This window comes from Dermochelys coriacea, chromosome 5 (assembly GCF_009764565.3).
Source record: "Dermochelys coriacea isolate rDerCor1 chromosome 5, rDerCor1.pri.v4, whole genome shotgun sequence".
In the NCBI taxonomy this organism is placed as follows: domain Eukaryota; kingdom Metazoa; phylum Chordata; order Testudines; family Dermochelyidae; genus Dermochelys; species Dermochelys coriacea.
Window position 1 is genome coordinate 61,483,531 of NC_050072.1, and position 13,477 is coordinate 61,497,007.

Here is a 13,477-nt window from a genome sequence, read left to right on the forward strand (position 1 = left end):
AAAATCTCAAGTAGCATCTCAATAAAAATAAAAATTCTACTGAAAAGAACTAGTAGGGAACTGACATTTGTACTTTAATGTGTGCATTAAATATCGTAAAAATACACTGTCTTGGCACTATTGTAGAGATTGAGAAAATTAGTCTGATATATATTTCATTTCTAACCTGTTTTGCTGTTGCATCTTCGGTCACCTTGCATCAAGATTTTGATCTGGCTTTTGTTCAGATATAATCACTTATTGAAAACAAATTTATGCATACAGTAGGCCTGAAGTTCTTACCATGTATTCATTAACTGTATCTTTACTTATACATAGCAGTTCAGTCTCTTGCTATTCAGTTTGTCACCTTTGTTTCAGCTTTAAATGGTACCTTATCTCTGTGAACGATTTTTTTTTCCCTTTTTTTTTAAATGACTCCCTTCCCCCTCCCCCCCCATTGCCAAGTCAGACAGACTATTGAGAAACAGCAAACCATCTGTTAACGGATTTGAAATTCTGAATTATATTTGAATGTGTAGAGGCACTTGTGCTTAGCCAGAAACATTCATTTGAATTAAGCTATAAATGCTGTGTAAAAAGAATCATACATTTAACGTAGGTTCATGAATAAATTTAAGGGAGGGCAACTGCACGCTAAACTTTTATTGCTTGAAAACCCAGTATTTTTGGTGTTCTGTGATCATTCAGTGCTTTATAGTGTGATTGAAGCTTTAAACCTTGAATTGGGGGGCGATAATTCCACTGTTAAACCTTTTGCAGTACAATTTCATTGCTGGATCTGTGACGGAACAGAAGCTCTGTGGGTTTTTAAATTTTTTTTATTTATTTTTTTTAAGAAAGATGTTTAAACAGGACAAAGGAAAATCTTACTCATTATTGAATTTTCTGGCATGCAGCCAGATCTAGTTCCTAGTTTGATTATTTTCTTTAGTTGCTATCTTGTCTAATCTAGTATAATCTATTATTCTTTTATGGTAGGGGAGACAGCCCTGCATATAGCTTGCATAAGAAACAAAGTGGAGAGACTGATTCAGCTTCTCCCTTTCCCTGGAACAGACATTAATGTTAAAGGTAAGCTTGTTGTTTTTCTCTACTGAACCAACCTATTAAACCAACCAAATGATTTTAGTATTTTCATTTTGAAATACAAAGTTCACCTTTTAGAAATACTTAAGATTTTCTTTAATTGTTTTAATAATATGGAATCATGACTTAAAGTACAGGTTTTATGAACAGCTAGCCTGTAACTAAAGTCCAACCATGTTTTATATTAAGTCATAGGTGAAGTCTTAAAAATTTTCCATGTGTTTTTGAACGAATTTCTTTTTATTATTTTAAAATGGGATTAAACTTCAAATGTTAAAAGGTAAGTGTGGTGCTATTTAGCAGAAAGAAAGTAGTGCCATTTAATGAATCAGAATTATTATATTATGAACAGTTTACTACTACTTTTGCTCTTTTAAAACTTCCCTTGATTTATAATTCAGACTATGCTGGCTGGACGCCTTTGCATGAAGCCTGTAACCATGGTAGCACAGTGTGTGTCCATGAAATTTTGCAGCGTTGTCCAGAGGTAGACCTGCTCAGTCAAGTGGACGGGGTGACTCCTTTGCATGATGCACTGTCAAACGGACATGTAGAAATCGGCAAACTGCTACTTCAGCATGGGGGTGAGTGCATTTATGCTAAACTGGTTTTAAGAAAGTGTCCAGTGTTAAATGAGTCCATATGAAGTTCATAGCATCCTTCTTTGCTGATGGTTAAAATGCAATACTCTTTTAAAAGAAATGTTTAAAATAAACTTTAAAAGCCGTTTTGGTCACTATAGATAAAATCCTTTTGATTTTTTTCATTTATTCAGCTTCTCATAAATATGTGAAATATAATATATGCTTGACTTATAAATTCTTTTCAGGGTTTGAGTGTTTTGATTTTTTTTCTTTGTTTAAAATGTTTTATACTCCCATGATGAGTTAGAGAGTTATATTCTGAAAGATTTTAGTGAGTGAACATAAAGATTACCCAGTTACCAAGCAAATCTACAGAATTTTTTTATTGTTTCAATCTATATTTCAATGATTTCTATAGAGATTTGCTAGTCTAGTTTTCTAGGTTGTGTTTATATATTTAAATTAAAACTTGCTCAGTATTTATGAAAATGATTATCTTTGAAGAATACAGTTTGCTGACAAACTAGCTGAAGAAGGGACGTTTTGTAGTTGTCATAACTGCTGTTTGGGGAGGGGGGTACCAATAGGAGGGAGACCATAGTTTAACACGCATACATTGTTCCCAATACAATTTACAATGCATGCTTTTAATAATTTTTTTCTTTAGTGACAGAATTCTTAGATCATGTCTTGATAAATGCTATACCAGCTGAATTAACTTACCATGTTCATGAACAAAGCTCATGTAAAATATTGACTGTTTAAAAAAAACACAAAAACAAAAAAACAGTTGATGTCTCATCTGCTAAAACAGAGATTTATGGCTACAGTACTTGCTTGTACTGTTCACACTTACTTTGTGTCAATCTAATCTCTATGCATTATATCCCATGTCCAAATCTTTGTGATAGTGATCATTCTGCACATAACCACATAAGGCAAAAGAATGCACTGTATTTAGATGACTTATAACTTAATTCAGCTAGAGACAAAATTATGTTTGGTTTTTGGAATTATAAGACTTCTGTATTTACAGTCTTCTCCTGCCCCCTAAAGGCTACTTCTGTGTCCGTTGGGCAGACATCATCTCATAATCAATACATTCTTTTGCTGTTCTACCTCGGTATGTTTGATGAGCTTCAATGCTGTGGCTCCCAGGTGTTTTATTTGTCTACTCACCCATGTATCTGACAGTCCAAGCCAATACCTGGCCTCCCTTCAATTGGTCTAAGTGATGCAAGAGCCAATATTATAGTAAGCCCAACTCTTCAATAGAAAATGGCATTGCACTGACAGATGTGCATTTTTCCTGAGCCTTTGTGAAGAATAGGCAGTGGATGATGCTCTTGTCCTCGGGGAGATCTACTTGCACTTGTATTCATCAAGGTCTTCTGGCAACTGTACAGACTGCATGCAGCCTTATCTTTGCCTTTGTCAGATTCTAGGTTTTGGCCTGTCAACCAGTTTGACACCATGGTGGTGGGAACTGCATTACACATTCATATTAGATTCACTAAGGCTTGGTAGCTGTAATTTGGAGCATTTCTGCATTAACTTTCATTTTCTCTTTCTCTCTAGTATTCAGGTTTTTACAAAGTATTCTTTTTTTTTTCAAAAAGGCTTCACTTTGCAAAAGTTATTGTAGCTACTTTACATAATCAGTGTTAGATTAAAACAGTGTTATATTTAAAGCAGCATTAACTAATTTAAAATACTCTAGCTATTGTGGCTAGATTTAGTGGTATGCACATGGTACAATAACCTTCTATTGGAGTTTAAACTGCAATTTACCTTTTCAAAAGATAGGCTAATAGAGAGACGTTATGTTAAAGAAACTATGCCATTTTATAGCAACCCAAATTTGCAACTTAAATAAGCAGTCTTGAAAACACCATGTGTTGTGCATTAACATATTTCTGGTATGGCCATTTAACTTACTTGTGATCAATACATTTGTAAAGTGTTACAAATCTGAAACTATTTTAGTAATACATTTAGGGATTATTAAAAGGAAGAATCTGACACAGTCTGAAAAGCTAGCATGTTGCCTGTTGAAAGTTAATAGAACACAGTTTAATACAATACCTAACCTCTGTATTGCAGAGATTGCTAAAAACAGGTATTGTAACTTAGTATTTAATAGCTGAGAGGGACCTGGATTCTCATCTTGCCAGCTGACTTGGTGCATGACCTGGGGAAAGGTTACTTGACCAGCTTGTGCTTTAGCCAGCCCATCAATAACATAAGGTAAAATCTGGACTATGCTAATAAATGCTGCATTTGGGCCCAGCTTCTGCAAGTGTATATCAAATAACTGATCACTAGAAATTCTTAATGAAACTGCCCACGCTGCACCTTAAATCAGCGGGGTGCGAGGAGGGGAGGGAGACCTTGTCTGGCTTGTCGGGGATAGGGGTATATCAGTTTAAGGATTGGGAGGAGAGAGGCACAGACACTGCTGCAAGGGCAGGGTGGGTCAGCATTGTGACACTGACTCATCCCTCAGGAACCAGGGGACTTGATAAGGGCAAGTCCGGTGGGAGAAGCTCCTTTTCCCTGAAGCAGGTGGAGCAGCTTCCACCCTTGGAAGTGGCAAACTACCAGATTTGGTTGAGACCCACTGTGGGCATTGCACTAGCTGCTCCTTTTTCGGGGGGCTGGGAAGGAATTTTTCCCTTACCACCAGATTGGCCAAGGCTAAGTGAAGTTTTCTTCGGCTTCCCCACAGAGGGTTCAGGGGGGCTTTGTTAAAGTGCTTAGTGAAGGGAGTTAGGCTATGATGTCACAACTTATTATGTAAGTGTGGGGCAGATGTCCTGTGCAGGTACTCCACAGGGAAGGGATACAGTGGGGGGGGTTTCATCTTCCTCTGCAACATTGGGCACAGGTCACAGGCAGGTTGCCCTAGTGTACGTGGTAAATTTTCTGTAACTTGAAGTCTTTAAATCATGATTTGAGGACTTCAGTAACTCAGCCAGAGGTTAGGGATCTATTATAGGAGTGGGTGGATGAGGTTCTGTGGCCTGCCATGTTCACTAGGTCAGACTAGATGATCACAATAGTCCCTTCTGTTCTTAAAGTCTATGAGTCTGTGATATAGTGATCAGATAAATGGCTTGGTAAACAACTTAAAGGAGGTGTTTGTTAAAGGAGCTGAACAGGGTGGGGTTTGGGGACCAATGACTGGCATGGCAGGGAGCCAACCCCCCGTTCCTTTATAGCCCACCTTAACCCTCCTTCCAGGTGGGGGGATGGTAATGTCCCAGCAATGGGTTGTCTGGGACCAGGATGGAAAAGGAAAAGTGGGGGCTGGCAGAAGCCCCCAGGTGGACATAGAATGAACATGGAGTTACCTGCACTCTACACTTATCTGCTGGGTAGTCCCAGACATCAAAATATAAAGTTGCGTCCTGATTAAACCATATACATACGTCTCCTTTCCTTCTTCCGATATAGCCAGACAATTAACGTTTGCAACACTTCCAATACAATGCATGTTAGTTTGTATGTTTGCAGTATAATGTCACTTAAATTTAAAATAATTAAGATGATTGTGATTTTTTTCAATTTCCAAATAATATTTTGCTTTCATATAATATATCAGATGGTAAACCAAGGTTTATATAATTTTGTACAAAACTAGGCAGTTGACTTGAAATTGCTTACTAATGTGTCTTGACTAGGCACATGTAACTAGTTAATTGTGCAAACATAATTCAGTACTAAAAGAGGTTATAAACAGAACCCCTATGTGCTGCTCCCCTCCCCCAAAAATAGCAGCACGGCTCAGCTGCTATCTTAAAAATGCTGTTACTATTAATATTTTATATTTTTCTTGCAGGACCACTGCTCCTACAGCAGAGGGACTTTTATGGGAAATTGCCACTGGATTATGTGGAGTCCCTAGCAGTAAAACAAGAACTTTTGGATATTGTCCACCCAGAAGAGACTGTCAAGGACTTCTATGAACGTGTGGAAAAAGATTTCCACAGCCAGCAAAGAGAACTTTGGTTAATTTTATTTAATAAGTTGTTGCTAAATTTTTGTTCAGTTTATAACTTATCTTCACCCTCTCCTTTACCTTTTAAAGAAGTAGCCCACTTAAATTCACTTCCATTAGTGGCTATTAATGGCTGTAAATTGAAAAGTAGGTCTCTTACTGATTGGTTAGTAGATCTTTATGTTGGAGAGCTACAGACTTTCCAGAAACTTCCAGAGTTTATTCAGGAAATATCTGAGAACCTAAAAAAATCTTTTGGAGAACAGGTACATCCCTTACTGGCAACACTAGAAACTATGGCAATGGCAACTCAGCTGTCTACTTTTCATCTTTCTAACCATTAAGATTAATTTTCAGATCAGTTTCATTGGTTCAATTGTGATAGTTTATCATGGACACTCAACCCCTCTTTTTTTCCCCCTTCTAGCACATTTTCTGTCATGAGGAACCTTGTGCAAGAATTCTTTGCTGGTTTCAAGGATGTTGACCCTAAAATTTATCTGATTTAGACGCTATGGTTGGTTACTTTTTTTCCAGGATGTACAGTTATGCCTGCTGTTCTCATGTGACTAACTTTTTGAATAGTTGTCAAATAAATAAAACAAAAATGGAAAAACTACTACTACTACAATTATCCATATTTTTTATATCATCATCTTGGGAAATGCATATCTTTAAAATACATTTAAAAATTTAGCTCAAAAGTTAGTTTTTAAAATTGTGTATTTACAGTACCAGTTTACAGTACTTCCCCTATTGTCCTTACTGATTTTCTATCAAAGGATATTGACAAAGTTTTTCATGCAAATGATCCATTAAACTTTCTACTAGCTTTCTGCAGTATTGTGGCGCTCACTCATTCATACCTATATAATGATCAGCTTGACTCAGATCCTCAGCTACATTAGAACTGTGGTTGGCAGAGCTGAATCAGGAAGGGCTAAAAGGAACCAAGCTTTCTTTATGCTTTCCAGATTCCGAAAGCTCCTGTGGCCCAGTTTGGCCTCCAACATAAGTTACACAACCTTGGGGCTTCTCCAAACTATGCTGGCTTGTAATAGCCCTATATAAGTCTGTATCACTGGCAGGGATTGCCAAAGCATGAAATGTTGTAACGACATCCTCAAGCCTGCAGTGGTACTTGTACAGAACTGACATTTTAGTAGCTGGGGATCTCACCCTGTCAAGATAAGGCAGTTTTAAGGTAGCTCCATGATGCTTTTTTGAAGTTGGGGTGCCAGCCTCCTTAAAAATTGCAGCCCCATTAATATTAGGATTTTGTCCTCAGTACTAAGAATATATGAATACTAGATGAGATAAATCCTCTACACTGATAAACAAATCCTCTAAACTGATAAACTAATCCTCTAACCTAATTTAGGATTGTGTGCTTATAAAGTATTATATTGGCTGTGCTTAGTAATTAATTATACAGAAGGGGCAAATCCTGCCCCCTCCTCCAAATGTACAAAAATTGGTGTTTCTGATTCATAAGAGGAAGGGCTGAAGGAGGACAGAATTTGGGGAATCCATATTGTGCTGCCCTGCACAGGGGAATTGAGAATAGGATGGCAATGGGGGATCTGCCAAGATATGGATACTCTTCACGCCCAACTCAATTTAGGCTGAGGTCTGGAGAAAGAATTTGCCCATAAAGGAAAATACAAAGAAATGCTGCTTTATAATAAGGATACCTTACTGAAATAGTAGGACAAATTATAATTCATTAAAAGATTAAGAATAATCTAAAATCTTAACTGTCAGAAGGAATGGGCTGATTACTAATGTTTCAATTTGCAGTTCTTTTCTAATAGCAATGTATAGTGTTAAAGAAACTAAAAGAAAAGGGGATAATAGCCATTTCTGGAATTGGTGTTGCTTGACTAGAGGGAATAAGTTACATTGATACAGCTGGCTGAGGCACATTAAAACTTTCATTTAGCTTTCATGCAATGGAGACGTGAACTCGGCAATAAATACACTAAAGATGCTCAGGCTGGTTTGGTCGTGGAACCAGATATTTATTACAAATGTTCAGTGGTTATTAATGACTGATTATTTTTATTAGGCATGTATATTGAGTAAACTGTTCTAGTGAGGATAAGGAGTCCTCTTAGGTTAGATTTGTTTGTTCTGAGCATTTTGACTTTTCTACAGTCTGATACTTTACAATAAAATAAAACTTTGTTGTAGATGAAATGTGATAGCAATTGTAATTTCAGTGTATGCTGTAGTAAACAGGCATAGTGAAAGTGTTCTTATGTACAGATGTTGCTAAGATTGCAAAATATGCCCTTAATTGGTCACATTAAATTTTATTTTTTTTTAATCATGAATTTGAGACTCGGTTACATCATCACACCATAGCAAGCCACAGCAAAAGGATAGTGGTAATACTTGTAAGGTGTTGGTTCAGACTTCAGAATAAAAAAAATCTTAGATACAGAGATGAAAGCCTTCATGGCTTTTCCTTGACCTGATGGAGAGAGTTTCTTCTTTGCTTCCTTAAACTTACATTTAGTCCAATATATTTCCCACCACAGCTACTTGCTATTTTGTCATTTAGTCAGGGCAACAAAGAATAGTACAACTACCAATTCTAAGACCTGTTTATATATAAAATTTATTTTGAGTGTATCTCTATAGCATATCTGTAGAACGACCATGATTGGTGCTCTCCTGCAAAGCAAAACATGGATAGGAGAGTCTGGGCTGTGCCTGTAAGACCGTGGGTCTTACGGTGGCTTTAAGCCATCTTTGCACCACCTAGACCTTGAGTTGCTCTGCTGCACCCTGCATAATTTAGACAGCCCTGGTGGCCCTGTCAGAATTATGGCAGCCTGTCCTTAGCTGCCTATGGGCACAGCACAGCCCTGCCTGAAATCTCCATAATGCTACAAAGTGCAGCCCCTCCTGCAGCATGCCAAGACTGGTCCTCTGAAAGCAACCTTATGACACTTCTCTCCAGTTCCTGCACCACAGGAATCTTCTCCCAGCCAGAGTCTGAAGATAAGGATGATTCCATATCCCAGTGGTTGGGCACTAACCTGAATATAAGAACGGCCATACTAGGTGAGACCAATGGTCCACATAGCCAGTATCCTGTCTTCTGACAGTGGGCAGTGCCATATGCTTCAAAGAGAATGAAAAGAACAGGGAAATTATTAAGTGATCCATCCTCTGTTGTCCACTCCTAGCGTCTGGCAGTCAGATGTTTAGGCACACCCAGAGCATGAGATTGCATCCCTGATCATCTCGGCTAATAGCCGTTGATGGACATATCCTCCATGACTTCATCTAAATCTTTTCTGAACCCGGTTATACTTTTGGCCTTCAACATCCTGTGGCAACAAGCTCCATAAGTTGACTGTACATTGTGTGACAAAGTATTTCCTCATGTTTGTTTTAAACCTGCTGCCTATTAATTTCATTGGGTGACCCTGGTTCTTGTGTTATGTAAAGAGGCAAATTACACTTCTCTATTTACTTTTTCCACACCGTTCATAATTTTATAGACCCTTAGACGTCTTTTTTTCCCCCCCTAAAATGAACAGTCCCAGTCTTTTTAATCTCTCCATTTGGAAGCTGTTCCATGCCCCAACCACTTCTGTTGCCCTTCTCTGTACCCTTTCCAATTCTAGTATGTTGCTTTTGGGACGGGGTGACCAAAACTGCACACTCAAGGTGTGGGCATACCGTGGATTTCTATAGTGGCATTATGATATTTTCTATTTTATTATTGGTTCCTAGCATTCTTTTAGCTTTTTTGACTGTCGCTGCATATTGAGCAGATGTTTTCAGAGCACTGTTCACAACGTCTACAAGATCTTTCTTGAGTGACAAAATCTAATTTAGACTCCATCATTTTGTATGGATAGTCGGGATTATGTTTTCCAATGTGCATTACTTTGCATTTATCAACATTGAATTTCATCTGCTATTTTGTTGCCTAGTCACCCAGTTTTGTGAGATCCCTTTGTAACTCTGGCTTAAAGTCCTTGGTCCAATGATTATTCAATTAGTTATACAAAGTGAAACAGCTTCAGCAGGAGAAACTGCAAGAATGCAATCAACCAGCTATTGCCATCCAGTAGCCTAGCTAGCAGTCAGGGCACTCATCAGCGAGTGCCCCAGAGTGAGAACCTGGATCTCTCACATCCCACTACTATTGAGATAAAATGTGACCACTAAACCTCTTGTGGTTTTGTGACTGCTACCTACATCTCTTTGGGAATCCACCCTGAAAAATCAAAATGATTCATTCTGATAATGTTCAAACACACCTTTTGAACACTTCCATTTTTTTTTCATTTAGACTGAAACAATTTGCTGAAATTGACATAAATTCACAAAATGTTTTGGTCAATCCAAATCTGCATTCGTTGGTGAAAACCTACTGTCAGTGTAACAGGTCCATTCAGGATATCCAGGATTGTTTGATCCCCTTTACACTAATCTGCTCCCTTTCCCAGTAAGGAGCTCATCCAGAGTTGACACAGTGCACCATATCTGAATAAAAGTTGGCTATAAAGGTTTGTAGCAATAAGGAGGTGCTTTTGTGCAATCTTCTGACATTTCTTTGCCTTAACCCTACCTTACATGTATTCAGGATAGCAAATTCAGTAATTTTAGAATCCTTTATATGTTCTAACTCTTGCCTAACGCATACTATATTTCTAGTAAATTAATAGGAAAATCTACATTTTTGTCTGAAAGCAAAACTTTTACGTGAATTAATAATTGCAGTAAAATGAGACCTAAGTTGATGAAAAGTAAATTTGTTTGATTTTTTCATCTCCTGTACTGAGGAGATTCTTCATTTCCTCCTGAAGTTTTGAAGAAGCTGTTTTCTTGCAGACCCTTCTTTCTCCACTGGAAAAGTACCCCTTGTCATGTTGGTAGGCTGCCTTGTTGTCCCATCTCTAGGTCTCCCTGAGTACACCCCACGTAGGTATCAGAAATCATCTCTTTACCTCTTCTGGGAAGGAATTCCACAATTCACCCACTCTCAGACCAGGTTCTGGGTTACAGCCCCCTGGATAACCACTGTGATATCCAGTAATTCAGCAGATTTAACTGGGGTTGGACCCTGCAAAGGTTCTCTCTTTCGGAGTCTGTGACAGCATGCATTTGCAGTGAGATAAAAACAGCTTCCTCAAAACAAAGCCTGATTTATTTTGCTCAAGAGGTACTCAGCACTTAGAGAAGTGGATTTAAAATAACAGTGACCTTATCTAAGTATAACCTCTCTATCCATAGCTCAGGCCAGGCTGGCTTCTTCTCCCTTGTAAATTGGGAGAAACGCCTACTTTCTTACAATCTTCTCCCTCTGTTTCTGAAGGCTGTCATCCTCAGGCTACCAGTCAGTGAGTTTAATATTTAATACCAGTTAATTTTGTTTTTGTAAAGTGCTGTGCAAACCCATCATGCTGTTTAAAGAATATATTTTGTTGGAAATTAACAATTCCTTGTCTTCAATATTGAAAATTGCTGTGTCAAAAATTGAATTTGAATTGTAGACCTATGCATGCTTTTAAGGTTTCTCTTGAACTTGATGTTATTGAATGTACTGGAACATAATGGCATATAATATTTAACATAATATTTAAGTTGGGATGATATAGTGTTGTAATATTTTTGCTTAATATCATGGTGTTTTGAAAACAGGCTCAATAAATAGGCTAACTTGAACACAAAGTCTAAATCTAAATAGCTTTGATTCAAACCATCTGAGGACACTTAAATGTAGGTCTGTCCTACAAAGGAAGCATGTTATTTATCTTTCTGATGTACTAATGGGGCAAAATAAAACAAATATTTATGAGAATTACTAGCTTGATGTCTGCATTTGCAGCTAAGTCTTAAATACAAATATCCGTGTCAGAAATTAAGGAAATCCCATTTAGTAAATTGTGAGAAAATGTTCATAAACTGGAATGAGGGCTGGTCTAACCGCCAGATGTGGAACACCTTGAAACCACTTGTACAAGTCCCAGTTATTCACATAAAGTAGATAAATAGAATCTTGATGGGTGGGTGGGTGTGTCTTTAAGATGAGACCTTAAAAAAATTTCCCACCTGCTTTGCATGGATGTTAAAGCTCATGTGGTGCTTTTAGGTTTGCCTTCATGTCACAGGGAAATGTTTTTGCCATTCTCCTACTGTTTCCCCCAGTGTGCTGTGGTCAGTTGGCTGCCTCCTTACTCGCCCATCTTGATTTCAGTGATGCTGAATGTATATATTTAATGTGTAAAGAGTGTTTTGCTCCTTTTCAATGAAAGGCAATAGAAAAGTATAAATTGTTTTATTATTATGATTATATGGTATCTACATGTTAAATCTTTAATATTGGTTTAATTTTAGACTTGATTACATTTATCATCTTAACTCATCAACTTATTAAAACACAAGTACTTATTTTTCCCCGTGTAAACCAATGTGGTTCAGGGTAAGTTACTGTAAATGGTGTTATCACTAGGTATCACTATTAGCATATGCGTGCAGTCCTGAAAACTTAAAATAGCACCTCTTCTTAAACAAAATTTCCTTTTGTTTTTAGAGGAATTCCCATATTATTCTAGGGAATTCATACAGTAGGGGAGGAAATCCCTTGTAGGACATGTGAAATTTTAAGGCTCCAAGACTGTAGTAATGTTACACTGAAATATTTGAGTATCTGTAAGCAACTATGCTTTAAATGACTGATTAAATTACTCCAAAAATACTTATAGACACTAATATTGATCTTTTTGTGCATCCCTATCTGTTTAAACTTGATACTAGTTAAGAAGGGAAAAAATGGAATATACTTGTAATGCTAGTAGGAATTACTGTTGTAGACTACTACAGTGGAAGAGATTACTGGTTGGGAAGGAAAAGGGAAAATATGTCAGTATTTAATGGTTTTTCTGTTTCTATACTACATTAAGACAAGCATATCTGAATCTGGGATCCTGCATTTAAATTTCGCCCGTTCAAACGCTCCACCAATCTTTCAGATGGGTTGTTGCTGTATTGGCCTGTGAAAATTGTGATTCATCTTGATTGCAAAAGAATTAAAAACAAAAGAAGGATTGAGTAGTCAGTCTATAAAGCTTGTTAATCCAGGAGTGCTGACGCACACAAAGAATTTTATCTGTCATCGCAGTCTCTTGTATATAGCTAAAGGTTAGAGTAATGAACAGTAATTCTTCTCACTCATAACTGAACTTTTTATGCATTTCTTAATTTTCAGAGATATTCAAATTGGTAATTCTTGAGGAGGGTCTCCACATTTTTCTCTTAACAGCTGGTACATTGAATTCAACCAACATTGCTGTTTTATTTACAAATAGGCTATGTTTTAGTCAGACTACTAATCTGCAATAAGACAACTATTATTATTCAGTTATCCTGTCTTTTTTTTTTTCAGAGAAGCAACATCTATTTTATTGAAAAGACATTGAAGATAGAGAAGGTATGATGTAATGATTTGTTTGTGAAGCTCTTTTTAGAATATAAAAACTATTATATAATCAGATTGCAGTAAAACATTATTTCACGTTTTAATTGTTTGTTTTTCTAATCATGTCTGCACTAGTTGTCCATTTATTCTTAATTTGGTATTTTCTACTTCACACTTTAGGATTTTTTAATGAGGTCTTATCGTGTTACATAGATGGGTATTTTGGGGACATTAAGGTATGTGCTGAAATTTTCCTCTGAGAATGTTTCTGATCTGTCAGTTTGAGGTGATCTACCAATCATTAGTTTAAGCCTTCCCAAAGCAGACCTTTTCTGTGTGAGGGACATGCTATCTATAATG

The 13,477-nt window shown here is 37.1% G+C and overlaps 1 protein-coding gene across 7 annotated transcripts in view; it reads left to right on the top strand.

The window, feature by feature from the left end:
• Positions 1-13,124, top strand: part of SLF1 (SMC5-SMC6 complex localization factor 1) — a 67,949-nt gene extending 54,825 nt beyond the window's left edge. For 6 of the 7 annotated variants that reach the window (XM_043514590.1, XM_038403490.2, XM_043514591.1 and 3 more), the window contains 3 exons: positions 982-1,074; positions 1,491-1,673; positions 5,515-6,511. In XM_043514590.1, coding sequence (XP_043370525.1) covers positions 982-1,074; positions 1,491-1,673; positions 5,515-6,017 — 779 coding nt within the window. In that variant the 3' untranslated portion in view covers positions 6,018-6,511. Of the gene's footprint in view, positions 1-981; positions 1,075-1,490; positions 1,674-5,514; positions 6,512-13,084 lie in introns of those variants that run through there. The other variant, XM_038403492.2, reaches the window with a different exon arrangement.
• Positions 13,125-13,477: the final 353 nt, after the last annotated feature.